General features: G+C 35.6%; 1 protein-coding gene across 6 annotated transcripts in view; it reads right to left on the minus strand.

Moving 5' to 3' along the window:
* Positions 1 to 27002, minus strand: part of COL19A1 (collagen type XIX alpha 1 chain) — a 189861-nt gene that overhangs the window by 26060 nt on the left and 136799 nt on the right. For all 6 annotated transcript variants that reach the window (XM_040697807.2, XM_040697808.2, XM_004940448.5 and 3 more), the window contains 23 exons: positions 24255 to 24317; positions 23428 to 23472; positions 22907 to 22933; positions 21947 to 21982; positions 21792 to 21845; positions 21140 to 21193; positions 18194 to 18247; positions 16817 to 16906; positions 16405 to 16449; positions 16232 to 16309; positions 14970 to 15005; positions 14798 to 14851; positions 14661 to 14714; positions 10308 to 10349; positions 9469 to 9522; positions 8556 to 8609; positions 7690 to 7743; positions 6718 to 6771; positions 4451 to 4495; positions 2332 to 2382; positions 2199 to 2243; positions 1400 to 1426; positions 128 to 181 (listed from right to left, as the gene is read on the minus strand). In XM_040697807.2, the coding sequence (XP_040553741.1) occupies positions 128 to 181; positions 1400 to 1426; positions 2199 to 2243; positions 2332 to 2382; positions 4451 to 4495; positions 6718 to 6771; positions 7690 to 7743; positions 8556 to 8609; positions 9469 to 9522; positions 10308 to 10349; positions 14661 to 14714; positions 14798 to 14851; positions 14970 to 15005; positions 16232 to 16309; positions 16405 to 16449; positions 16817 to 16906; positions 18194 to 18247; positions 21140 to 21193; positions 21792 to 21845; positions 21947 to 21982; positions 22907 to 22933; positions 23428 to 23472; positions 24255 to 24317 (1170 nt within the window). The remainder of the gene's footprint in view (positions 1 to 127; positions 182 to 1399; positions 1427 to 2198; positions 2244 to 2331; positions 2383 to 4450; positions 4496 to 6717; positions 6772 to 7689; positions 7744 to 8555; positions 8610 to 9468; positions 9523 to 10307; positions 10350 to 14660; positions 14715 to 14797; positions 14852 to 14969; positions 15006 to 16231; positions 16310 to 16404; positions 16450 to 16816; positions 16907 to 18193; positions 18248 to 21139; positions 21194 to 21791; positions 21846 to 21946; positions 21983 to 22906; positions 22934 to 23427; positions 23473 to 24254; positions 24318 to 27002) is intronic.

Raw genomic sequence — 27002 nt, forward strand, 5'->3', positions numbered from 1 at the left:
ATGGATATACAAATCTTTTTCACACAGAAACATTAACTTTCATAAAAAATTCAAATAAGGTTTCAGAAATCAGTTAGCTGCAGACAGAACCACTAAGAAGCCAAAACAACTTCTTCAATAGTCTTACCTTTTCCCCTGGGAGTCCTTCTAGTCCTGGTAATCCCATTGGTCCTGGGTCGCCCTGATTTTTTTTAAATTAAAATGGATTACATAGATTAGAAACTCTGAACTGTTCAAGAGAAACGTGGAAGAGCAAGCAAAAGCAGAATATTTAACTCGAGATTACCAAAATAGCTAACAGGTGTTAGGTGAACAGATTTTGCTATACTGCTTTAATTTTGACTAAGAATGTAATCTGGAAGACTGTCCTCGTGTTTTTTTCAAGCCTAAGTCAGATCTGAGTTACCACTTTCAAGCTCTAAGTCACCACTTTCCAGCAGCAGAGCCACAGGTTGTGAGAATATTCTATCCACCACAGAACTAACATCCAAGCAATTCTGTTCAACTTCCAATTTACTGTATTGGAGCACGGCTCTATTCCTTGCACAAAGCTTTCTCTGCAACAAGGGGCACACAGGCAAAGTCCCTGTGCAAGTCTTCAGGTTTTGAATGAAAAGCAGAAAATTTCTACACTGGAGAAATCAGTTAAACCGGGAAGGTTCTATTACTCTTTCTTTTTTTCTTTTTTAAAGGCAATCAACAGATAATTTATCATAGACATCTGAGCTACTGTTAACAATTCCAATATTTCAGCTATCTAAAACTACAGCAAATTCCTCTTGCAGATGTTATGAATTCTTTGACAGATTTCACTTTCCAAACCCTTTATGGGAGAAAGTACTTCCTGAGTAGGAAGTGGTTGCTGGTATAGAAAGACATATTCAGCTTGTGGGCATTAAGAGCAACTGTAGGCCCTGTGTAGGCTGGCTGAGTGGAGATTATGTGCCTTCATGATAGATTAAGTCTTAGCTAACTCTTCAAAATGTTAACTGCCTCATCTCTTTGGGCTTGTCTGAGTTAGTCTGAGCTAGCTGTGGTTAACACTGCAGCTATTTTTGTGAGTGAAGCCAGATACTCTTGGAGGTCAGCAGTTAACTCTATGTATTTTACTCAGGACTGACAACCTGAAGACAGGACAACAGCTAGAGAGGTAAAGAGTCAGCTTCTTAGAGGCTGAATCAACTCCTGAAAGCCCTAAGGAACTGTAGATGTTCCACTTGAAGATGTAACTTGTTTCATTAGTAGCAGACATAGCTGTTTTCTCACTTTGTCTGGTGAAAGGGATGTGATTTTTCTTAGAAAATGATCTCTCCAATACTTCTCAGAGTTTCCTGATCTTCACTGATAAATCAGAGGGAATCATACTTAGGGAATCTCTATTATGACCAAAAGTACGTACCACTGTGCCAGGATCTCCTTTTGGACCCTGCAAAGAAAACAAGAAACAAACATATATTTAGAGAATTACACAGTGACATAGTATTTTTTTCCTATATTAATGCATTTTAAATATAAATCAGCAATGCAGTACATTTACAATCAGTATTTAGTCCAGTCCTCTCAGGTGGTTAATTCTGCCTTAAAACAGAAGAACTTGCTTATGACAACAACAAGAAAGAGGACTTAAATAAGTACGGCGCATCTGTCTTCAAAGAACCAAAACAAGCTGGGGTATCTGCACAGGGCAGCAAACTGCCTGGAAAGACACAATTTCTGTACTGCTGCCACATTCACATATCATTCTACACTGTAGCTATATGCAAGGAATTAGTGACAGAACTGAGAATTCATGAGTTTCTAATTTCCAGCACAAAATTTAATCCATAGCAAGATCATCACTAACTATAAGGAGTATATTGTGCAGTTTAGGACATTAAGATACTTTCAGTCGAGTCCAATACCAAGTTATGCACTGTTTTTGCAGACTTTACTTAATATTCAGTGTAGCTTTAGAGTGAAATATTTAAATCAAAATAAGCTACTCGCCCAGGCTAAAATGTTTGATCAACACATAAAATTACATTTATATATGTTACTATTTATTACATCATTTCCTAGATGAGTTATAATTTCTATCTCTCACATATAAAATCCAATTCCATGGCACTCATCAAAACTACATGCAGTTAAATTCCCTGGTACCCCTCTGCTACTATTTTAATTATATATGAGAAATTAAGTGACTATGGAATACTTACTGGAGGTCCTGGTGGACCTGGATAACTTGTGACACTTGCACCTCCCTGTAATAGCAAATTTAAAAATTAAGTTGGACCTAAATTAGGTGTTGATTGAAAAACTATGTATATTAGAAAGAAATACCAGAAATACCTGGAGTTTATATAAGCTGCTCATTCCATTTCTTTCATTGTAAGGAACACCCTTTAAAACATAAAAATCAAGTAAGCACTGCAACTACAAACCACAGAGGCAGAACGATTGCCTTGCTTTAAGTCCCATGCATCAGCAAAACCGTGGTTTCTAGATCAATTTTTTCACATTTCCAGACATTCCAGTAAGAACGTAGGATACACCACTATGTAAGCTTGGTACTTTATTTATTTATTTATTTGTTTGTTACAAATACTGTTTAATATACTGTAATATACTATTTAATATACAGTGTAATATACTGATACTGTAAATTCCCAGTATACGTTACATTTCAACATTCTTACATAACTGGTCAACAGAGAGAAGCAATGACAGCACTGTTTTGATGTCCATTTGAAAATCTGTGTTAAACTAAAAAGTAGAAAGCATCTAATTGTATGCTTCAAGTGTTTTGAGAACATTAAGGCTTGAATAGTAAATCTAAGTTAATACTCTAGTTGAATGGATAAGACTGTAAAGAACTAAGAAGAGTGGATTCAGTGGCTGAACTACCAACTTACATTTGGCCCAGTGATTTTTAGCACACAAAAAGTTCAAACTATAGAAGTCTATTCAACTTATTATTGAGTGGAATTCTTGCTCTAAAAAGATATCCAGATGCTTTCTCAAATTCAAGCCAGTTAATATTTAAAGCGGATGTAGTAAATATGAGCACTAGCCATTCTTCCTGTATGATTGTTTACAAATCATGTGTGTAAAAATGACTAACATGAAAACAAAAAGTAAAGGGCAGACATTTAAACTCAAAATAAAGTCCCAAAACATGATTCCAGCATAAATTAGCTTGGCCAATGCTCTGAAAACTTTACATATTCCAAGACTTTCAAGACTTCAAGATGAGAAAGTTCCCATACATAATTAATGATGCGAATAAATACAGTATGCTTTACTTTAGTTTTGTTCTCAGACTTCTTTTATGTACAAAACCTGACAGATACAGAAAACTTGTGCTGCAACAGAAAGTTACAGATCTAGCTGGTTATTCTTGCATTACTAGCCACAACTTTTATCCTGGTATCCTGCTATCCTTATACAAATTTTCTGATTATGTCCTGAATTCTAAACCATCACTTGCTCTAGAGAATTTCATGAGATACAGATTGAATTTAGAGAAGCAAGGACTGAAAAATGTACAGTCGTCTAAGCTAGATAGAGTCAGCTCTAGGGTTAAATTTGGGGCAGAAGTGAATGATTTTTTCCTACAGCAGGCTAGAAGTAGGCTGCAGTTGAGGCTGGAGTATGTAAGGATTATTAGAGTACAGCTAGATTCTAGAACCAAAGCATTCAATGTGCTCCATGGACTTCCCTGGGTTGCCTGATCTCAGGTATCCGAAGTGAATAAATAAACCTTGGTGTTCAAGAGTTTTAGAGTAATTCATTTGACCAAATTTGTAAAATGGCACTGGTGACCTGGATTTAATGATGAACCACAAGAAAAAGAAGAAAGGAATACTGAACTTTTTTGCAATAAGACTTTACTGTCCTCCTGAAATATTAATATGTCTTAGAGAGACAGTCTACTTCTTGATATCATAGAATCATAGAACGGCCTGGGTTGAAAAGAACCTCAAAGATGATCTAGTTTCAATCCCCCTGCTATGTGCAGGATTGCCAACCACTAGACCAGGCTGCCCAGAGTGCCTCCAGGGATGGGATATCCACAACCTCCTTGCGCAACCAGTTCTAGTGTGTCACCACCCTCCGTGTGAAAAAATTCCTCCTAATAACTAACTTAAACCTTCCCTGTCTCAGTTTAAAACCATCCCCCTTGTCCTGTCATTAATCACCCTCATAATCAGCCATTCCCCCTCCTGTTTATACTCCCCCTTCAAGTACTGGAAGGCCACATTGAGGTCTCCCTGGAGCCTTCTCCAAGCTAAACAGGCTCAGTTCCCTCAACCTTTTCTCATAGGAGAGGTGCTACAGCCCTCTGATAATCTTATTGGCTCTTCTCTGGACCTGCTCCAAAAGCTCCATGTCCTTCATGTACATTTCATTTTACTTATAGGTATATCATTCCTAACGTATCACGAAAATGTAAACCAAAATCTCTTACCGGAGGTCCAGGAGGTCCAGGCTTCCCGGGAGAGCCTTCACTACCCTAGCACAGTGAGAGACGTATAGCTCATTTAATATAACTGTTGTTCAGATCTATTCCATACCCAAACTGTGGTGGCCATTGCGACAATAAACAAGAGATACAGTCAGTAAGATTAGGTAATATCAAGAATGAATCATCCTGTTTAAGCTTTAGGCTAATTAATAATCATTGCTTTATTCTAGCTCTTGCTTTGTTAGTTAATTGATGATTTATGCATAGTAACTTCCTCATGGCAAAATAGTAGTGGCAATGGGATAGTGAAATACTTCATATACATTTCTAAGCAATCAATAGATAGAAGTTGTAATTCATCTCATGCTTTGAATATTGTTTTGCTAAAGACAATCCTCAATTTGATCACTCACAGGTAAATAAAGAAGAACCAGTTTATTCAGAAACATGCTGGGTAAAGAAAAGATCTTTATTAAGGGTTATAATGAATATTTTCTTGACTTTTACTTCAAAACACTTATCTGCAGCTGTAGTCTGTTTTGCTGAGATGCACCAAACTGCTTATATCAGGAAAAAAAGTTTCTTAATTTTTGCCCCAGTAGAATAGTGGGTGCTCTGAGCAATACAGACGTTTTAATGACAAACTTTCCAAGCAAAATCTTTTCAAAATTTCATCACTAAGATTCAGTTAATAATTCTGTGTAATTTGGAATAAGTCTATCCAAGTTTTTCACTCACTTCATTGGATTTTAATAACATCCTTCACTGAGACACTTAGGCTGCAAATTCAAAATTATTAAGGTAGAAAAAGTCAAGCTGAGCATACAACAGTAATGATTAACTAACCAGAAGTATATAATTTTTAATTCCAATCATATTAAAATAATTTCCAAATCGTCTTGTGATTGAAATGTCAAGCTACAAATTGAAGGATTTATAGTGTTTCATTAAGAGAGAAAATACTCTATTTTAGAAAACATATTATATGATCACTTTTCAAATGTTGTCCCCAGATAAAGGAAGGAGAAGGTACATAATCTGGCTATGGTTTAGTTCATCACTCTTAAATGATCTGACTTCTGCCCTTTTTAGTCAATGGCACACTTGTTACAGAGAACTGACTTTCTCATTCTCAAATGCAATAATAAGAGGCTGCCTTCCCCTGATCCTTATGTTGCATAATGGAAGAAAGAGCTACAATTACGTCTCAGCCAAAGATAGAGATGTACATGCTTCAAGCAGCTGGTCAAACACTGTATTTCTAGACACTTTATTCAGTACTTTGAAATTGTAAACATGGAAAGAACAAAACCTTTTTTTAATTTTTTTTATTTTTGGTAATGTATTACTTAAGAAGGAAATGCCTTCAGTAAATTATTTCTATCGTGGCCAGGAAGGAGACAGTTCTCAACTCATTTTTATGCTGAGGATATTTCATAGCTTTCCAAAGTAGAATTTCCTTTTCTTATTCATACCACATTCAAAGTTTTATAGAGTATTAGTAGGATCACAGTCTATGCGTTATGGCTGGAAAAACCCAAGCCATAGCTAAGAAAAAAGAATTAAGAAGTGAATCCATGTAAAAAATGTAGAAATTGTCTCAAAATATATTTTGATAAATCATTTTGTCTGTTGTATTTCACTGATCCATGGTGCCCAAGAAATTAATTTGACTTTTTCGTTATAATGGAAGCACTTGATAAAATAATATATATAAAATTGATAAAAAAGCAGTGCTATGACAGTGTAAATTAATTATAAAGGAAGCTTTAATATTTTTGCAGATTATTTATATTGAATAACTTCCAGCTTTTGAAGAACATTAAAGTATGCCTTTAAGTTTGACTAATACACTGGAAAAAGAATGAGAAACAGAGCAAGTAGTAATTCATAACACACTATTTCATAAAGTTCTTTTTTTCAATTTCTTAATTTTATATAACATATTACAGTTAGAAAACATTCTCTGTAACTTATATATATACCACAAGGGTTATTTTTCAAAATAGAAGCCTATATGTATGGCATTGTTTGGAGAAAGTATTTGTAGTCCAAGACAAAAAATAAAAATTCATTTGAAAATGTACGTCAAACTCATGTTCGCATTGTGTTTAAAAAAAAAAAAAAATCAAAACCACAACAACAAACCAAACCAACCAATCAAAAAAAAAAAAAAAAAAAAGCCACACAAAAAAACCCCAAACCCAAAGCATAGTAAAAGGATCACAAAACCTACACAGATCTTTATCAAAACTAAAAAGAAGGAATACCTTTTCGCCTTTTGACCCAGCAGGACCAGGATGCCCAGGTCTTCCCATGGCTCCCTGCAAAACACAGTATCGATTTATATTAGTTAAGAAACATCCCAAAACAGCAATTTGCACTGTAGCTTAGTTTTTAAACCTTGTACTTTCTGAAGGTCATTTAAAACTAATTACACTTTTCCTCCAAGTTTCAGTATTTCTCTTCTCTGTTTGATGCAAAAGCTGTGTCCTACTGATAAGCCCTGTGAAGGATAAAACTTGTGTTTGTGGTTGCATTTTCACCTTGTACAGACTAAATGCTCTGCCCCTAACTGATACCTCTTGATACTGTGAAGAATCATGCTTTTTTGCTAAAATGTTAATTTATGTATTCCACACTAAGCTTCCTAGACGTGTTGCAAATAGGGAAGTGTTATTACTGTCAACAACCTGGGATTAAGCAATGATCACACTAACTAAAACAGTCTCATCGCGTGTGTAGATTTGAAAAAAAAATCCCAAGAGAAGTTTTCCCCAAAATACTAATATTTTTCAGGATTAGTTTTTCAGTGACTTTAAATAGTAAGCTAGTGCATTCTCAGACTTTATAATTATTTGGTTTCTGCATGTAATGTTTTGAGAATGCCTGGTTAGAAATATTTTTAGATTTTTATTAATAACATTATTACAGTGTCTAGGGTGTAAATACTTAATTAACTGCTAGTCTGTCCATCATGCCTTTCAACTTCATGAAGTCTCAAGTAAGGCCAAAACACTTTTTGAGTTACATAAACATTGAATACAGACAATGATAGTATTTTCAGAGACATCAACTCACAACATAATTTATTTTAATACAGCCACTGCGGGTAAGATTTTATTGTCACTCTCCTATAAGCCAAAAGGAGGTGCAAGAAGCTAAGAATAAGAAGTTTTGATACACAATTATAGCAACCTCTGTAGAGAGAAATTACACAACAAATGATACCACATGCTTACAGACGGTCCACTGGGTCCTGGTACACCGGGCAGCCCAGGAACACCTTGAAGGCCCTGAAAATTAAAAGTGCATATGTCAATTTCCTCTCCCATGTTGTAGCCTCAAAAACTACTTATATTTAGCATGTCCATCACTATTATAACAGCACTGAAGCACATTTTCATCTACCAGGATATCATTATTTTTTTGGAATAAAAACAATACACATGTACGTGAGGATTTCAGAGAAGTCTGTGCATTGCAGAACTTTTTCCTCTGATCCTCTAGACTTAGTCAGATGAAATTCTAGCTATGTGACGGCCATGCATGTATATCTAAGCTAATTTCTCTTGATTCCCCTTATAATCCATAAGGAGAAGTAAGCTCTACCCAACAGTATACAATGGAAAATACCTCATGTATTTTAAATTCAGACTCTAAACATTTTCTTATTTCCACTTAATAGTAATTGCTGAAATTACTGTTCCCATCAAAGTATTTGCCTTACAGAATATTTCTCAAAGGGAATGCTAAATAGGAAGTAACACAATCAAAGCAAACACCTTATAAAATGAAATATTTTGTGAAAATATTTGGTATTTACCTTTTTATTGCTCTATCTCATACTCTTAAAAAATTAGCATTTAGATGTATGCAAAGCATTAAAATATACAAATGTGCACAAACCTTCGCACGGATATGAAGTAGATTTTACTTATTTTAATAATAGTGCTTAATCTTGTTAAAAATTTAGATTCAAGGGCTATTTGTAGTAGCACATTATTATCTCAGCAGTTTTAAACAAGCAGTTTAATATTTTATGCACTTCTGTCTTGGTCTAGATTCATAGAATAATGTATTGGCTACATAAATGAAGTAATTTTACCTCATCACCCTTCTCTCCAGCAAGTCCAGGAAATCCACGTTCACCTTTGCTTCCCTATGAAAACAACATTCACACAAATGCTTTCTATTAGAAAACAATGAATTTCATGCTACAGAGAGCATGAAATTTTATGACTCACATTTAATATATACAAGTACAAACATAAAGTCATTAAAGCAATAGTGATTAAAACAAGAAAAAAAAAAAAAAGCTCAATACTACCTATGAGTTTTAAAATGGATCTCCCACTAAGGTGAAAAGAAAGTAGTGTTTTTTACCTGATAGGTAAACTAGCATAAAAAGACTGATGGGGATACAGTCTTGTCTTATGTATACTAAAGAGTTTAAAAGCTTGCCCACATGGAGAATGTATCCTTTCAAGTAATTAAATTCTACTATAGGAAATTTGCCACGCCATGAGGTATTTTATCAGATTACAGTAAAACAGAATTTTGATTGACGTCAGTGAAAGTTCAAGTCACAGTGAAACTGCTGAGTTAGTCCCACAGGGAATAATTTGCAAAGGCACAGAAGCTCCGGTTGTTACACACTTGAGAGAGATATAAGAAGTTTCCTGCTTTACTGCAAGATTCCTGCATGACTGACTCACTTAAGCCTATAGATGGCAATGCGCTACTGGACAATTAAATCTGAGCTAAGTTTAACTAACAAGACACAGAAAGCTATACTGGCTTGGGACTCAGCTCCCAAGCTGTTTAGCTCACTTCCCAGAGAGAAAGGGCACACTAAGACAGGAAGAGGACTAAACTGCAAAAGCTGTCTGAACCTTTAAGCTGCTCAGATGCTACAGTAACAGGGATCAGACAAAAAAAGTTAAGACTTCTCTGACAGAAAAATCTGGCTTTCTATTTTTAACAACAAAGCAGAGTAAAATAAACTCTTCAAAAATTACCTTTGGCCCCTCTCTACCAGGGATGCCTGGAGGACCTCTTGTGCCTGGGTCACCCTAAGGAGCAGACACAAGGCAAAGTGATAAATAAACATTTTAGTAACAGGGTCAGAAGCTCTGATCTTTGCAACCATGCCTTTGTTACCATCCATAGGTGACTCTTCCATTCATTCTCATGGAGACCGATTAAGGTTCACTAATTCAATCATTTTTTTTAAACATTTTATATGCTAGAGATAGAAGCTTAGTATCAATAGCTAAATCAAAGCCAAATTTTCTAAACAAATTGGAAGAAACTAGTAAAATAAAGCAGATACAAGTTTGAACGTATATCCTTGGCAGAATAATGTTTGAATGTAGAATTTTAGTTCAGCTGTTTCCACAGTTCCTTGGTGAGACCATAGAGTTGCAGCAAAGGGAAATCAAATTTAGAGCAAGTTAACATAATTACTGTTATTGCTAATCCTTAACTTTCCAGTCTTAATCAGTTTTATGAAATAGTAACACTATTTCTTTCAGAGAGATACCAGTGCATTTTCGGAAATTGAAAATGAGGTGCTCTACTATGATTTTTACAACTGAAAGTGGATAGATGTAGACTGAACACAAAGAAAAAGCTTTTGTTGAAGAGGCACTAGAACAGGTCGCCCAGAGAAACTGTGGATGCCCCATTCCTGGAAGAACTTAAGGCAAGATAGGATGGGCACTGGGCAGCCTAATCTGGTGGCTAACAACCCTGGCCACAGTAAGGAGGGGTGGAGCTTGACGATCTTTAAGGTCCTTTCCAACCAAAACCATGTTATGATTTTATATTCCATTCTATAACCTCTGAAAATGTTTACCTTCAGTATAGTACCCATGTCTCCCACTAGCGGCAGCGCAATCTGAAATCATAGAAGACATTTGCAGTTAATCTTTTACACAACGTTACCAATTCAAATAGGTACTGATTTTTTCAAAAGTTTATATGGCAACTCACATAGCTGATTACATATACATTGGCTGAGATAATTTTTCTATGAAAACTCTAAAAATCAGGGCATTCTATATAGTTTTAAAATGTTAAATATCATGGTCAATCCAATCTACCAGTGTAAATTTTTCAGTACAGTTTGAATGAAGTTGACATAACTATTGTCCAAAACCCAGTAAATTCTGTTTTCAAGTAATAATATGTAATTGTCTGTATAGCATACCAGCAACAAATCATTCTCACTGGAAATTCTCATAGCCTCTTCTCACCTACTATTTTCAGTGTTTTCCTTTTGCTTTCTCCTGGGCTTTGACTGTAATCTGAACTAATTTCTGAATTGTGGAGATGCCAAAACTAACCTCACTAAATTAGCTCAGATACTGGAAATAATCCAGCTACAGCAACGTGAGCAACGTAAGTAATTTTTTGTCCTGCCTTTAAGTATTATGAACCAGTGCAAAAGTCTGTGATGTCACAACCAAATTACTAACAATACTAAGGATAACCCATTTAAATCTCAATCAATAGATCAACATTATGCTGCAATATATCTGTATCCTCAGATTTCCAAGTGCTGTCATTAGACTTACATTTAAAGACTTCCTATAAAATCTGCTTGAACCGATTGCTCATAAACAGACTTCAATTATCAGCGCTCATTTCTTCTTGCAAGTGCTAAAACAAAAATAGCCCTGGGCATATGATAAAATTAGACACATTCAAAATTTGTTACTGCTTTTGTTCAAGTTGCTTCAATCACATCCATCTCTTACAAGAAAAATAAGCACTTTGGTAGCATATTAGAAAAATGCTTGTTTGGTAGCAATGGGCATCAAACATCAGTTCAAGACAAGAACTGCTGAATATACCCAATTTAAGTATAATCAGGAATAGAATATCTACCCCATTTGAAAGCATGCTGAGAACTTCTATTTTAACTTCTGTACTATTTTAAGAGACAAGACCCAAGACGTGTGGTTTGACAGGGTCCTAAAATTCAGTTGCCAGGGCACACCAATTAAGACAGTAGGTCTACTGCACTTGTGACATACAGTTCATGTGCTCTCTAAATATAGCAAGTCCACAGTAACTGCACACATAATGTAAAGTCACAGCTGCATATATGGAGCTCTGAATAAGTGCATGATACATACTGGGCTTTTAAAAATGTTAAAATGGCATTAATTTTCCAGCCTTACTCCCAGTTGCACCATCTTCCTTTTAAAAAAAAAGTGTTCCTTTCAAAGAGTATTTTAAGAGCAATAAATCCCATTAGTATGTTTTAGCATACAGATATGTTGTTTAGCAGTGGCATCACATTTTTTTACTTACCTTTAGTTTGCAGTGCACCGTGCCTTCCAGAACCTATTCAGTTTATGGATTTTGTTTTTCATATTAAGCTCTTTATACTCATTGTCTCAAGTTTCATCTTGTTGACTTCAGAATGTCCCTGAATTTTAGACTTCGGTTATATCTACAAAGATCTAAGCAATCTTTCCCAGTTCAGTGGCAGTTTCTTTCCACTTATCCAAATAAAACTAAAACATTGAAAAGAACCATGCATGGGAGAGACCTCCCTTTCAGAGTTCTACAATAGTCTGTATAGACACAAATATCTATATTTTTGATAAGCACCAACTATATGACAGTTACTTCCAGAGCATTTTTTGCTTCCTTATGAAAACATCATGAGAATAGTTTCAAAGTTTTAAGCAAGTCAAGATACACAATAGTACTATTTCCCTGTCTTTCCCAAGAAAGTTAACCTTTCAGAAATGGAAATATGACTTATTCAGTGATTGATTCTTAGCAGAATAATGCCAGCATTCTTGTATTTCCATATAATCATTCTTATTAGTATTTAGAATTAAATACATATATATCTAAAGCAATCAAGCTTGTTTCAACTTATCTATTATACTGAGGTTCCCTGCTCATTCCCCTTTAATGAAAATATGTTCCCATTCACACCTCTCAATTCCTCGAAAGTGTCATCTTTCTCAAAATACTCAGAGGTAACTGCTAATCATTTAGAGACTTCTTTGTTCATCCCTCAGGTGAATTTCACCAGCTCTTCATGCTGTAACTAACAATCTTAAGCTTATTCTTCTTCGATTAAATTAACTAAAATTAATATAATGCATTTTCCAAAACACAGGACTGGTTTTTTTTTCAGTGGATGGTGAAAAGACACTGAATTACTCAGCTTTCTCTGCAGAGTCTGTAATTTGATCTCCTTGATTATTAATTATAAGACTGGACTTATCGTTCTAATAACTGCATTCAGAGTGCATGTTTCTTGGTTTTACATCCATTCCTAACAGTAGATCACTTATATCTCAATCTTTCTGTCTTGAGTTCTATTTCCATACTCACTGCTAGTATTAAACCTGCTTTTGCTTGATGACTTCAGTCCTCTGGGTGCTACTGATGCTGTCAAGTGCCTTTTAAAGCACTGGAACTACTGCTGCTGTATGTTCAAGGACTGCTGCAGACATGATTTAAATGGGGAGAATGGTCCAGTCATGTAGTCAAAACTGTATCATACAATCAGAAAAGGCTTGTTGCACTGACTGATGCTAATGTAGGAGTCAATGGCACCATTCTGAGCCCTGATAACGCATGCATAATGGCTAGATCCCAGTCTATTTATTTTTTTTCAGAAAGCTGTTCTCTCTGAGACAAAATCTTTGCGTGATTTTGTGACTACTTTACTCTTCAGTAAGCTCCTTGCTCTCAGTTCTTAGGCGTACTTATGGACTGCTGTGCATCTGTACCATCAAACGCTTAATTGAAAGTACTGTTTATTTTACTGCCTAATACATTCCTGCAGCTGCTATAAGCTCTAAGCTCTTCACAGGCTGTCAGTAGTTTGCAGACCAGCTTGAAAATCCCTGCATAACATTTGCATCACCGAACTCTTGGAGATGTAAATCACTTCTAAGACATAAAGCAAGTCTCTGCATCTGAAGAATATGTATGGTAGTCAGATATATGAAGAACTGTTAGCTTAAGCCACAAACAGACTGAGGCCACTGCCTCTAATTCAGTGAGAAGGCCAAATTCATGCCTTGACAAGGAAAGGAGATTTTGCCAAAGGGCAAATATTCAAATGTGAGGTTTTATTTTCCTTTTTTTTTTTTTATATCTCTCTCTCTCTAAAATAAGCACTATTATCACTGAACATCACTGTAGTTTTTTTCTTGAATTATGTCTTTAATTATTTTTTAATTATGTCTTTAACTAAATACCAAATGATATTAAATCATGATCACAAGTGAGTTTAGCAATCTTTTTTAAATATTAAGCTCTAGTTTTGGTTTGTTTCTTCCAATCAACTATGGCTTTTATTTTGCTCATGGAATATATCCTAAAAATAGCTCAGGAAAACTGGAAAATGTTGTTCGGCATCATAAAAGTCTCACTAAACATTTGTTTCGAAACAAAAGTTTGTTTTCTGAAAGCTCTGATGTAGCTGTGAGGGCACAAGATAGGAGCAGGAATAATGACTGAAGAATCTCCATTTGCAAACTTAGCAAACATACACATGGGATTCTCTTGACTCCCATGTATAATACTCAGTAATCTCTAAGGGTACCATTTGGCCTGAGGCATGTGTAGATCTTTTGGATCTTGCAGGGATCATAAAGCCGTAACACTGGTGCATGTTATATCCAAGAGGATATATATTGGATGTTATATCCAATGTCTAAAGTATATGAGGGATCAGAACATTTTTTCCCCTAAAACTTACTTCTTCATTATTGTTAGAGGGAACTTATCACATGAAAGACTGACATCTCAGAATTTCTTTGAAAATTATCATCTTTCTGTGGCATAGTAAAATTAGCTTCAGAATATGAAACTTTTTTTTTTTTTTCATTCTTTTAAAGGAAATAATCAAGATCTGCTTCTGACAATTTGCATTATACAGAACTGCTTCTGAGGGTGAGGAACATGGTGCCAAGTTACAGCCTGGCAGAAGTGTTGGCATACAAACATTCAGATAAGACCTGAAACAGGGCATTTATCCCATTGAAGTCAACATAAAATTAATTTATACAGCAATACAACCACGCAAAAGAAAACAACAACAATGGATATAATCCTCGATTAATCAAATTAATTTAATCAATTGGACTTTTAGGCTTGCCAGGTTATCTCCTTTAAAATTAAAATATTCTCACCAAAGGAACTACACAAGCTTTCCACATATACATACTGGATCGCCTGGAGGGCCTGGCAGTCCTGGCTTTCCATCTCTTCCTGGAGTGCCCTAGAAATAAATTGAAAATGTGGTGGCCTTAAATCATTGACAAAGGGCATATTACTTTTTACTGAACATAGACAGGTACTTACATTAATACCGGGGGTACCTGGAGTTCCTGGTAATCCTGGAGGCCCTCTAGGGCCCTAAAAGCAGGAAAAGTCTTTTAAGATTTAAGAACACTTTTCTTTTACTGTAAATCTCTTAAAAGTAATGGTTTTGTTTTGTTTTGTTTTTATGTTAAAGAGAAAGCTTGAATCCTACCTGAACGCCTGTAGATCCAGTTGGCCCTATAGGACCCTGTAAGAAAATACCAAATAATAAATAATCAGTACCTGCACTTTTTGGGACAAGGGAGAAAAAAATTATAAAAAATACACTCAGTGTGGGATAATGGCTCGGTTCACATTGCAAGAAACACTGCTTGTAATGTTTTGCCTTAAATACAGATCTAATTTTACCTAAACTAGAGAGATCATGATTTTGCTGAGGTACAATTTTAAGGGCAAGAAATGGCAAATAAGAATGATCTGTGGTAAAATATGTTTTCAGCGATTCATGAGAAAACAGACTGTTGAGTAAAAAATAATTAGATTTAAACGTAAATGGGTCAATTTTTTAATTGAGAATGAAAATATGTATCTGAATAAATTATTTTAAATTATACTTAAATTAAAATTCCAGCATAAATCTCCAATCTCTTTTCTCAAATCTTTCCTCTCTGAGTTCTGCTAATAAACTGAAACATACTACTTCAGTATACTGGCCTAGACTGATGAGACATCACCCAGTTCACCACAGTAGAACTCAAGCAATAACATCTTCAACCTCTACAAGTACTTTTTTTATTGAACAATCTGCAGACACTGTAGATGTTATATTACATAAAGGCACTAGAAAGAAAGAAAACTGAGAAATGAACTAAGTAGTTGAAACAGCACAAGTTTTATTTAGTTTGAGTTCTCTAGATATCAACTTGTTTCGTGTCTGAATTTAAACTGCAAAGAGATGCATGTGGAAAGTTGTACAAAATGAGAACTTCACTATTTCCTGACATTATATCTGGACACTGTAAGGTTTTTCTATATAAACAGTAGACTTAAACTAGCAATTAGCAGTTATCACAAGTGCAAAAGCTTGAAAGAGCTGATGCAAAGCCTCCCACATATTTTCCATGTGCATTTGCCTCTTCCAGTACTGACATGGGTTTCAAAATGCCATCATATGCAGTTAAGAATAAACCTTTTCTCTTGTACCACTACTCACACTGGACTTTGCTGACAACTGTAAACTACGGCTGCTTAGAAACAAACACAATTAGTCTGAAGGTGTGTAACATCATTACTGGTTTGTCAGTAAAATAGCCACTGATTCTCTCATGTCTCTAGGCTTATACTTTTCAGTGAGCACTAGATCTGTGTGGGTCTAGATAAAGGGAAAAGTTGCTGAGCTGTGAATTGAGTCAAAATGGAGTTCACGAGTGATGCACAGTGAGAAGCCCAAATTGTGGGCACTGGTATACTTACTGGTGATCCCTGAATACCTATTCCTGGAGGCCCTATCTCTCCAGGGGCTCCTTGAAGACCAGGCAGTCCTCTTTCTCCCTAAGAAGGTCACAAGGCTTTCAGTTAAAACAGGTCTGAAAATACAAACTAGTTTATTATCCTGTATTTACAGAAACAGCAATCACTTTTTATACCTTTGGTCCTCGTGGACCTGGGTTTCCAGGAATACCAGCGGAACCCTAGTGAAAAAAAAAAAAAAACAACACAGAAATAAAAACAAGAAAACACAAATTATGTTTTGAAATGAAAGAGACCAGGTGAATTTTATTGTGAAAACTAGTCAGCCTTTATGAGTAAGCTACGGTAGATTTACATATGCCTTCCTTGCTAATAGTACTGTCACTAGGATCACTTGTAGGTCTTCTGCTAGCAATACTATATATTTTAATGTGCTTACAATAACACTATAATATATATTTCAAGTTTGAAATCACATCTGAAAATTACTTGTTCTTACTGCATTACTTTCACTGCACAATGAAAATCCTTTCACATTATCCCTACAAGAAATAAAGTCATAAAAACTTTTTCAAATCACAGACTTACTGGTCTTCCAGGCAGACTTGGTCCAGGTGGCCCCACCTCACCTTTTGGACCTGGGTGTCCAGGAGGTCCCATGATCCCGCCAGGGTCACCCTACAAGATAAAGGCTATGCAGCTATCAAAATCATTACCATTGATTTATCAAGTTTATCACATTTAATTCCACAGAGGTTCAACTCCCTGCCTCTATAAGAACTCAGCTCTCGGGAGGTAGGAAAATCCTGTGTGTTGTTCTCCTAATGCATTATTCACAGCTACCAATGAACTTCTGAAAGTGCTACATATGTAAGTATGGAAAATATATTTAAAGCCTCAATTTTCTATCAAAAATATATTTCCTTCAAAAAGTTACAGGAAAAGAGGCATGGACCATAGCACCCATAATAGTAACCAACATTTTCTCAATTTTCCATGCTTGTAATTTATCTGATCTACATTTCTTATGCCCCCAGCTCCCCAGAATTCAGGTTGTCACTAAGCCCTGATGATGTCTCCATTGTAGGAATGTCAGACTCACTCCCTCTTTCTCTATCCCTCTTCATTGTATTCCTGTTCACACTTCTCCTTTCAGTGCATGCAGCACACCTTGCTCCACATCTCTACAACTTCTGCTTACACACGTAAATCTGAGGCTCTTTATGATGTTGTCCATGCTGCTGCATAACTGCCTGTGGTTCTTTCTGATTCCACTACTTCCCATTTTGAAAGATTAGTATGTTTTTTGTTGTTATTCCACAATTATTTTCCCCTCCTGCCTTTTCATCAGCTTGCTATTTTTCTTGAAGCTGTTAAGTGATTTTATTAATTTCCTCTGTGTCCCAAGATGTATAAATATCATAACACTTCACATAGCTCAGAATGTGCCTGTACAGTGTCTTTTCTCCCCCTCCCTACATACAACATATACATACATAACTCTTACTGATGTAGCTGCATTCCAACCAAGAGGCTGTCTACGCAGCACAATACAATGCCATAAAGAGATCCCGGACTTGGCTCAGGTCTGCCTCAGTGCTCTGCCAAGATGAATAAGTCTGGCCATGAAGCATGATTTTAGACATTAGCCTCGTTAGGGCACAACACTGAGAGGCTATTCTATTGTCAGAACTTAAACTGGTATTTCTGCATGGCACATTTTTATTGTAAGAGTCCAACTTAACCTCTCTTGAAATAACACTTAAATTATGAATCTAAAGAGCAATTGGGTTGACAAACTGGCCTGCAATATAACCAAGGAGACGGCAGTTGCTGCTTGTACATTTCTAAATCAATTCATACAGCTGCTGCACAGATGCACTACAGATGAATTGAAACAGTCGTCACAAGACAGTCTAATAGGCTCTACTTTACCAATCTTAATGAAGAACAGTTAGAATATACCTTTTCTCCTTTAACTCCGGGCATTCCTGGTAACCCATGCTCTCCTGGTAAGCCCTGGAATCAATACAATAATAATAAAAATAATAAAATAGTTAAGTGTATATATATAAATAAAACTGAACATTTTTGTATCTATTCTCTTGAAATCTTTCAATCTTTCAAATTACAGATGAAAATGAGCTTAGATTCAATTATTTATTGTACATTAGTACTGACACATAATGCTAAAGACTACAAATTAAATAATGCTTCATTAAGAAAATTTATGAATCATTTTTTCTTTAAATCAGTACTTAATAACCAAGATTATTTCCCGGACCCTTTCAGGACAGAACTGCAGAGGTATTTTTATTTTTCTTTTACTTTTATTTCAAAATGTTCCCAAGTCTTAGAAACCAAACTTTTTTCAAGGGAGCTAGTTGTAGATACCAACTTGAGTTTTAAGTAACAGATGTGTCTTATCTTTTTTGACCACGAAGAAGTGTGTAGTCCATGATGCAATCTTATCTCTTAAAAGCCTCAGTAACTTAATCCTGCACATTCTTTCATAATTTCTAAATCTTTTTGTGACTTTTCACATTTTAACTTCAGTATCTTCTGTTGCTGTTTTATCAAAGATTTCTTATAAATACAATGAAATGGGATAAAATAAAACAAACAGAAACTAATCAAATACTTTGGAAGGTTAAACCAGTAGCTGATTCTCTTGCTATGCTTGAATAGATACAGAAAACTTCTGTAAAAGTTCTGTCATAACTTTTCCATTTTATTCAGCCAACTATTGTATCAAACTTTTTTATTTCCACAGTAAATGTCAAAAACTGATGAAACCAAACAGTCACATCTAAGCATGGTGTTTAAATGCAAATCTCAAAAATGAAACCTTTCTGAGAAAGACAAAGAAGTATATATTGCTTTTACTGTTTTCACAGTGGAAAACATACATTTATAAACATCTATATATGAAGTATGATGACATGTCCACACCAACAGTGAGGATTCAACAGCTGTGTTCACTCTCTCTGTTGTATTCCGTCTTTAATAAAGACAGCTACTTGTTACAACCAGTCTTTCAAATTAAAAGAAAAAAAAAAGATACCTGAAGAATATTCTGCTAATACCAAATATTTAAAAGAATACAGGGAAGTTTAAATCTATTTGCTGTGGAGCAGACATCGTGACCATGTACGTGCACACACTCCTCTTGGAGGATTCCCCTTCACAGGCTGTGGTCTCATGGTTCAAAATGTCTGTATCCTGCTTCTGACATCACCTGACAGCCTGTAGTGAATCTGGATATTTGGGTTTCTTTAAGTACAGCTGAGATGAGAGCTTTTTATCCTTCTTGATTATTTCACACTCTCACTCACTTGTTCCCATTAGTGTTGTATTCATTAGTTTTTGATCTTTTCCATCAAGGAGAGTGCTGCTCTTCTGAGGTGGTTGGGAAGTGAGTTGTCTTCATTACCAGTCTTAGTGGCTAAGCTCCCTGGGTGCTTGCTAACAAATGTTACCATGCATCTCCCTGATCTCCACAGCCTTCAGTGGTTTCCAGAACCATTACTCTAGCCAAGATATTCCATCTGAGCACAGCTCTTCTTTTCAGGAACTCTTCTTTTTTGACACCGCTTCTTCTTCCTGGCGCTCTCACCTCTTGATCGTTTCTGTCCAAGCAGTATATGTGCACAACAGATGATCAGTCTCCACACAGGTGAGTCTCTCTAATGTCTCTATTAACTGAAGAACCCATTTGTGTCACTTTTGTTTAGTACAGGTGCTATCAGAATTTAAAAGCAGCTCCTACTGTTGCACTGAGAAAGCTGTACCTTTCTGGTACCTTTCTGGAGTGGTCAAGCACTGGAATGGGCTGCCCAGGGAGGTGGCAGAGTCACCAACCCTGGAGGTGTTCAAGGAATGTTTGGACATTGTGTTGAGGGACATGGTTTAGTGAGAACTATTGCTGATGGGTGGATGGTTGGACTGGGTGATCTTGTGCGTCTTTTCCAACCTTGGTGACTCTATGATTCTATGATCCTGATTTTAGAGGTTCAAGTTTTGACGCTGTCACACATATATGAACACGCATATTATCTGGCACCTGCCAATGTTCCCTATCTAAGCTATTTTTCACCAACAGCAGCCATACAATGGCTTTCAGTGTTTTACGACTGTCAGGAAGTCTCTATAAATTACATTTGTAATACCAACTGACAATCATAAGATTAATCTCTTTTTCCATTCTCTACAGGAGTATTTTAGTAATTTAACAGTAATTCAATAAAGGGGTTTTCTATTAATTTCTTCCCAAGTAATATCTCTTCTCTGTTTAAAAATTTAACGCTGCTCTTATTTTAACAGAATTAGGTAAAGGATGAGTCTGGTTCTGACCGAGTTTTGCTCATAAATTTGGCCTAATGTTAAGACAGTAAACACATTTTTTTTTTTAAATTCTGTTCCTCTTAATAATCTTTACCCTTTTTAAGAAAAATAAATCAAATCAGGATAGTAGGAAAATATAGACAGAAAGAATAAGGAACACAGTGTGTTTTAGTCTTTGGAGTACTCTTACTTTCCCTACTTATTCTCATTTTGCTCCACACACACTGTTCTTTCCAGCTCACGCTTACAATACTTTTCACATTTTGCCAGAGATTTTCAGTTTTCACCTAATCTTGTGAGGCAAGAGCAATCTTTGTAGAGTTAATTAACTGTGAATTAAAAAAAAAAAAAGTATCACTGTTGTCACATACTCATGCAGACAGTAACACAAGGAGAAAAAGAACATAAGCAAAACACAGAACTACACTGCAGCACAGAAGCTCACTGTGCTTTGACAGCGTTTCTATAGTACCACTCATGAGAGGAGGACCTTCTATGTCACTGTTTCACTAGCTAACTGCTCACATGCCACACTTACACAGTGCGATGAAATTACACAATACATACAACTTCTCCTGGTTCTCCCCTGGGTCCTATAGGTCCTGGAGGTCCTTGCAGTCCCTGTAAGATGATATTGTACACACTTGAGATAAAAGTCATCACTTTGGAGGTTAATGTGTACTTTCAGGTACAGGCTGATGAAATAACTTGTTACTGCTATGGGAACCCAGGTCATCGCCATCACCAGGTACTTTATACCATCTGGAAGGGTCTTGTAGAGATCCAAAGGATCATTAGGGTTTGCATCAAGTCATCTTTTTATCTCTGCTTTGTAATTTTTTTCCTATATTCTGGAGTCTTTCAGTGCACTAGTCTTTCTAAATAGCTCTTTTCCAAGAAGAGAATGAGCACCTGCCAGGTAATTCAAAAACTGCTTCTATGTCTACCTCTTCACGAAAGACTACAACTTGTTTTACCTCTTATAATGCATACACTTATTGTTATTTATGCTTATATTCCAGTTTAAGGAGTTTACATAGAGAATCATTTTTATGACCCCAGGGAGCCACAGGTCTGTGGACCCCCACCTACATCACCTGTGATGCTTTTTGATTATACAGGTAGCCTAGGTACTATCAGCATATAATGAAATTCACACACAGCATACAACAATGTCTGTAGTTGCTATGTTAATTCTACAAAGATACTTTTCACATACCTTAGATCCTGGATTTCCAATGAGACCAGGTGGTCCAGGGTCTCCTGTTTCACCCTAATGATATTTTTTGAGAAAATAACAACTTTTTATTATTTCTTCCAGAACCAGATATGCATACTAGGAATTAATTTAGCATGTGCTAGTAAAAAAAATACCTTATTTCCTTTTGATCCCTCCTTTCCAATTTCTCCCTGAAAACAGAAAATATGACCATAAGAAGTAGAAACTTAAACTAAGATCAACTAATAATTCAACTCTCTACCCTAAAGTATCACAGTTGCAAACTTAAAAAATATTGAGGAAAAAATTAAAGATTTTCTGATGTCTTGTGGAAACTTTGAAAGGCATTTCTCTTTCAAGCTAATTCTGCCTGCAGGTTTTACTAGAGGTTTCAGGAACAATTGCTTGAAGTTTTCGCTTGAGATCTTCTCTAGTCCAAAGCTTATTCTTTCCCAGTAAAGCACTACTTGTGACATAACATTAATCTCCAAAACAACGCATTATTACAGTATGCCTTATTTTGGTTATTATGTTTATCACAAGTATCTAAGCAACCTTCAGTTGTGTAAGAAAAAATATAACAAGCTTCTGCCCAATGTCAGAAAAGAGGACAATAGTTAATTTAAAAAAGCAACACATATAAACAGTCACTTAAAGAATAAGTGTTCTTAAAATAACCCCCCCAAATAGCGAGAAATTATGAACACATAAAATGGCTATAAAAGTACTGCCCACTGTTAAATGCTACACTATGGGAGCCATTAAAATAATGGCCCACACATAATTTTGTGAAATAAATGGAAGAGAGGAAAAAACTTCCAAGGAACAAAAAAGTGTGTAGTTTAAGCTCAGTTCAGGGACAGTAACAACTGACAATCCATCTGTCTCAATAGAAATGGTGAAGAACTGGGTACTGTGCCACATCTCAGTGTTTTATTTATAACTGGTTTGAATTTGATGCACATGTAAGGAAATGATAAACGTTATGATACAGAATCACTGGATCTAATCGAAGTATACAAATAATATAATTGCTATAAGAACACCATACAAAAAAACTGACACATGAAATGTAAATTATTCCCATGAACACTTAAAAGTGTAGTTATACTCACTGGATCTCCCTTGTACCCCTTTTCTCCCTATAAAAACATAAAGGAAGTGATAACATAGGGTTATTTTCAAGCAGTAAAATGTACATGCGTGCCTGTTTTTGGTGAACAACTCTTGAAACGATATTGCTTTTTTTTTTTTTTTAACCTATATAAAAGATATAAAATATAAATACATGAACTGCAATAGTTTCTGTGAGAAATACATACCTATACACATCTATTCCTGTGTAAAAATGCTTAGAAAACTTCAGCTGAAATGAAATGGTATTGAACTAAACATGTTACCAAATAGCAAAATTAGGACTGTTGTGAGCTGTTGGAACAGTGAAGTTTACTTGCATACGTAAATATTTTCTCAAGGTAGAGCTTGAGAAAATTACTAGGGGCATTCAGATGCCCACATCTTTTCCTAAGCCTAAATAACTTTCTCTTGACACTGAGTGCGTTCTCCAAGATTTGATCCATACATTCAGACACTTTCTAGCGTCGCACAGAAGCACAGCAATAATGAATTAACTTACCTTTTCACCCTTTGCACCTGGCATTCCTATTTCTCCTTTCTGACCCTTTAAACAAAATATAATATGTTTAAAATCTTTTATATTCTAACAAATGGAAAAGCTCCTCGCGTGTTTCACCTGTACTCTATTTTTTTGTAGTGCACAAAATCTTAACTTTCACTGCAATGAAAATGACGATTTAAACATCTCCAACCTTATTTAAACAGCTACATTCTACAGCAGATCTGTAGGCTTCTCAGTATGAATTGCTCTCAGTCCTGTGGCAGTCAACAGTGCTTTTTTTTTTTCTTCCAAATTTAAAAGCAGACAACTGACAAGAAATCATTCCACTGATTAAATAGGACAAATACCTACAGACAATATAATGTCATATGGTCAGAATTTGACCTCTATGTAATTCTTATAGGCTGTCTGGTATAGGAAATTCCATCATTACAGAGAAACTACTTTTAATGGTCGTGATTTACTATTAAAATATTAACTGAATTTTGAGTTATCTGGAGGCTTTTGCCCCTATCAGGCAGGCCATCTCATTTCAGTTCTCCTCAGATAGGTCTACGGAAGCCACACATAATTCTTCCTGCATTTTCTCTTTTTGGCTATCGCAGATTAGAGGGCAGAGGTTTACATGCAATACCTTCAGGATGGCATACTAGCTGGACATTGGACTACACCAATCAAAGAGTGACATGTCTAAAATCTATTCCTTCAACAAACATTGTGATAAATTAGATATACTATGGCAAAGGTGGTAGAGACAGGTTATCTGTGATTCTGTGATAGATAGCAGCTTCAAAATTTCTTCAAATTTCATCCGAAATTCTTACAATTTCTCCCTTTTGGCCTTCAGATCCTGGGGTCCCAAGTAATCCTATTAGTCTTGTATCACTCTGGGAAGAAGTATCATAACAAAAAAACATGTCAAATTGATATAGGATTTTGTTACCATAACAATTGCATGTAATTTACCAGTACATAAACCCAAAAGTCCTAATTTACTGTCAGAGAAGAATACTAAATTCCCATACAGTACATGTAAGCAATGTATTGCAGCAATACAGATTTTTCATGCATTCATATTCCACTCACATTTGCAGATCACATACAAAAGCATAAGATATGTATGCTGAATATTTCTATGCAAATTTGTGATTTTTTTCCTCTTAAATAAGTGCAAATAATATATTTTTATGTTAATTATTACAGTTCTTTTCTCAAGTATGTTTGAAAAGAACAACAAACATAACTATGACAAAAACACAAGTCTCTTTCGTCTGAGCAGCATGGATTTCTATTACAGCAGTGAGACAGAAAGAGGGAATTAAAATGTTCAACAGGCTTCTCACACTGTTTCTCACAGAAAACAGATTTAAGGAACAGGATTTCAAGTTGCACGCTTCTAAGGTACTTTTGAACTGCAGCTATTTATTCTTCTGTATAAGGAAAAGATACAACGTAAGACAAAACAAAGAGTTATGTCTTCAAAAAGCTAGGCTCAGATTACCTATAGGGAATATGTTTTCTTTTAATGACAATGAAAAAAGCAACAAAAATAGTGATCCTGAAAAATGAGCTTCAGTTTGGACTGAAAGAATCTAAGCCTTAAAACATCTGCCACTGAGCTGAATAGGAATACTAAGCAAGTCAATTTCCCTTGGCATTTTCTGGTTTCTGTGTCTGTAAAAAGGGAATTATTACAATGGATGTAAGTAGATTTGTGCTCTATTAACATTTTTTAAATATAGCTGAACATAACTTGAATAAAATTTAGTTATTTAATAAACATTAAGGTCCTGACGGATCTTCTGCAGTGTTGAGGGTTTGTAACAGTTACTAAGCTAATTACAAATAACAGCTCCAGAGGAAGAGGCAGATACTGAGGGAACCTGAGTACTGTTGAGTAGAAGCTGACTACTGCTTGACCTTGAACAACCAAGGTGCCTGCCATTATGTAAGGAGTAGGCTATAAGTTATGATTTATTCTGACTTGTGCATTTCTTTTGCATGTATGGAGAAATAAAAAAGGTGTTCAAACAAAAAGCTGCTTTTATGCTCTTTGCTTATTTACAGCCATTCATTCTTCATAATAAAATGCAAGAAAAATATGCTGAAGAAAAAGCCTTTGGAAAGCAAAGATGAATTATTCACAAATCAATGTGTAATTCTGAAAAAATTCCAGAGCAGATTGTGATGTAGTTTCAGTTGTTTTGCTTTGTATTTTGTTCATTTTTGTATGCTGGAGAACATTTCAGATTAAATTGATCTGTACGCCCTTTCCAAAGATGTTTAGAAGCAGGGCTGACTGAAGTGACCTTATACCTGAGTATTGTAGAATGTGAATTAAAAAGATGACAAAGAGAGGCCTTGAAAGCCCAAGCAAAGGATGATAACAGAGACCTGTGACCACGTAAGCACACAGCATGAATCATCGTTCACAGGTCACCAAAGAAGAAACATAAGGTATAGAGCAGGGCAGAACCAGTTTTTGGTATAACAAAGGTATTGAATGCATGCAAAGCATCTCTGTAAATACAGTGAAAGCACAGAAGGAAGGAATATAAAAGCACAGAAGGAAAATGAAAATAATCATGTCTTGCAAGAACAGCCACAAAGGAAGAATGAAGAGGAAAATATGCTCCAGCACTGTCTCCCACCCCACTAGGGATCAATGCCTCTAATTATCCTCAGCAGATTCCCCTCACCTTCATTAAAGAAAGACTGATGTATTTAGTTTGCCATTCAGCACAACTTGCTGCTGTAAATCAGGAATTCTATTCAAAGCACTTTATTATATGCATAGCTCAAAAAATTACACATCTGAAGACGTGGACAATAGCCTCCTTACTTGATACAGATTAATATTAAGCCAGAAAAAGCTTAGTTGCAATGAATTGTAAAAATACACTGCAATCATGGCAACTCATTGGTACCATACAGAAATCAGAAGAAATGCAAAAGGCTTAAGAACCAGATAATGCACTCAGAAATAGAGAAAAGACAGAAAAATATCATATTAATTTATGATGAGACTTCAGATCATCTCTCATTGATTTCCCACCTTTCTTGCTCGCAGTGTTTGTCATGACTCCTAGAAATACCAATAAAAGAAGCTGTGCTAACAACCCCCCGGAAAATCTGATTTTAAAGCCTCTATAGCTATAAAAATATGGTCACAATGTAAGCAATTAAAAAAACTCCACAAACAGAAATAAGAGCCTGTGAGATCCTTGAGAATATGCATAAAATGTTGCAAAAAGACGAAACTTCCCTGTGGTGTAAGAAACCTCAAATAACCTCTGACTGAAATATCATCTCAGAAGTGCTAGCAATCAAAGCACACTGGAAATTATATACTGGAACATGAAAGACTGCTTGGTACCTTCGAGATGCACTGAACAAAATCAACACTCATCACATTATGCAAAAGTGTAAAAAAAAAAAAAAAAAAAAAAAAGGAAGTTAATGTTGCATACATCTGCCTAAATTAAAATTCAATGGCATGTCTCTGATGACTTCCTTGATGGGAATATCACGTTCCCATCATAAACTGTATAGAAACTAACATGTTTGCTGTT

Source organism: Gallus gallus, chromosome 3, assembly GCF_016699485.2.
Source record: "Gallus gallus isolate bGalGal1 chromosome 3, bGalGal1.mat.broiler.GRCg7b, whole genome shotgun sequence".
NCBI lineage: Eukaryota > Metazoa > Chordata > Aves > Galliformes > Phasianidae > Gallus > Gallus gallus.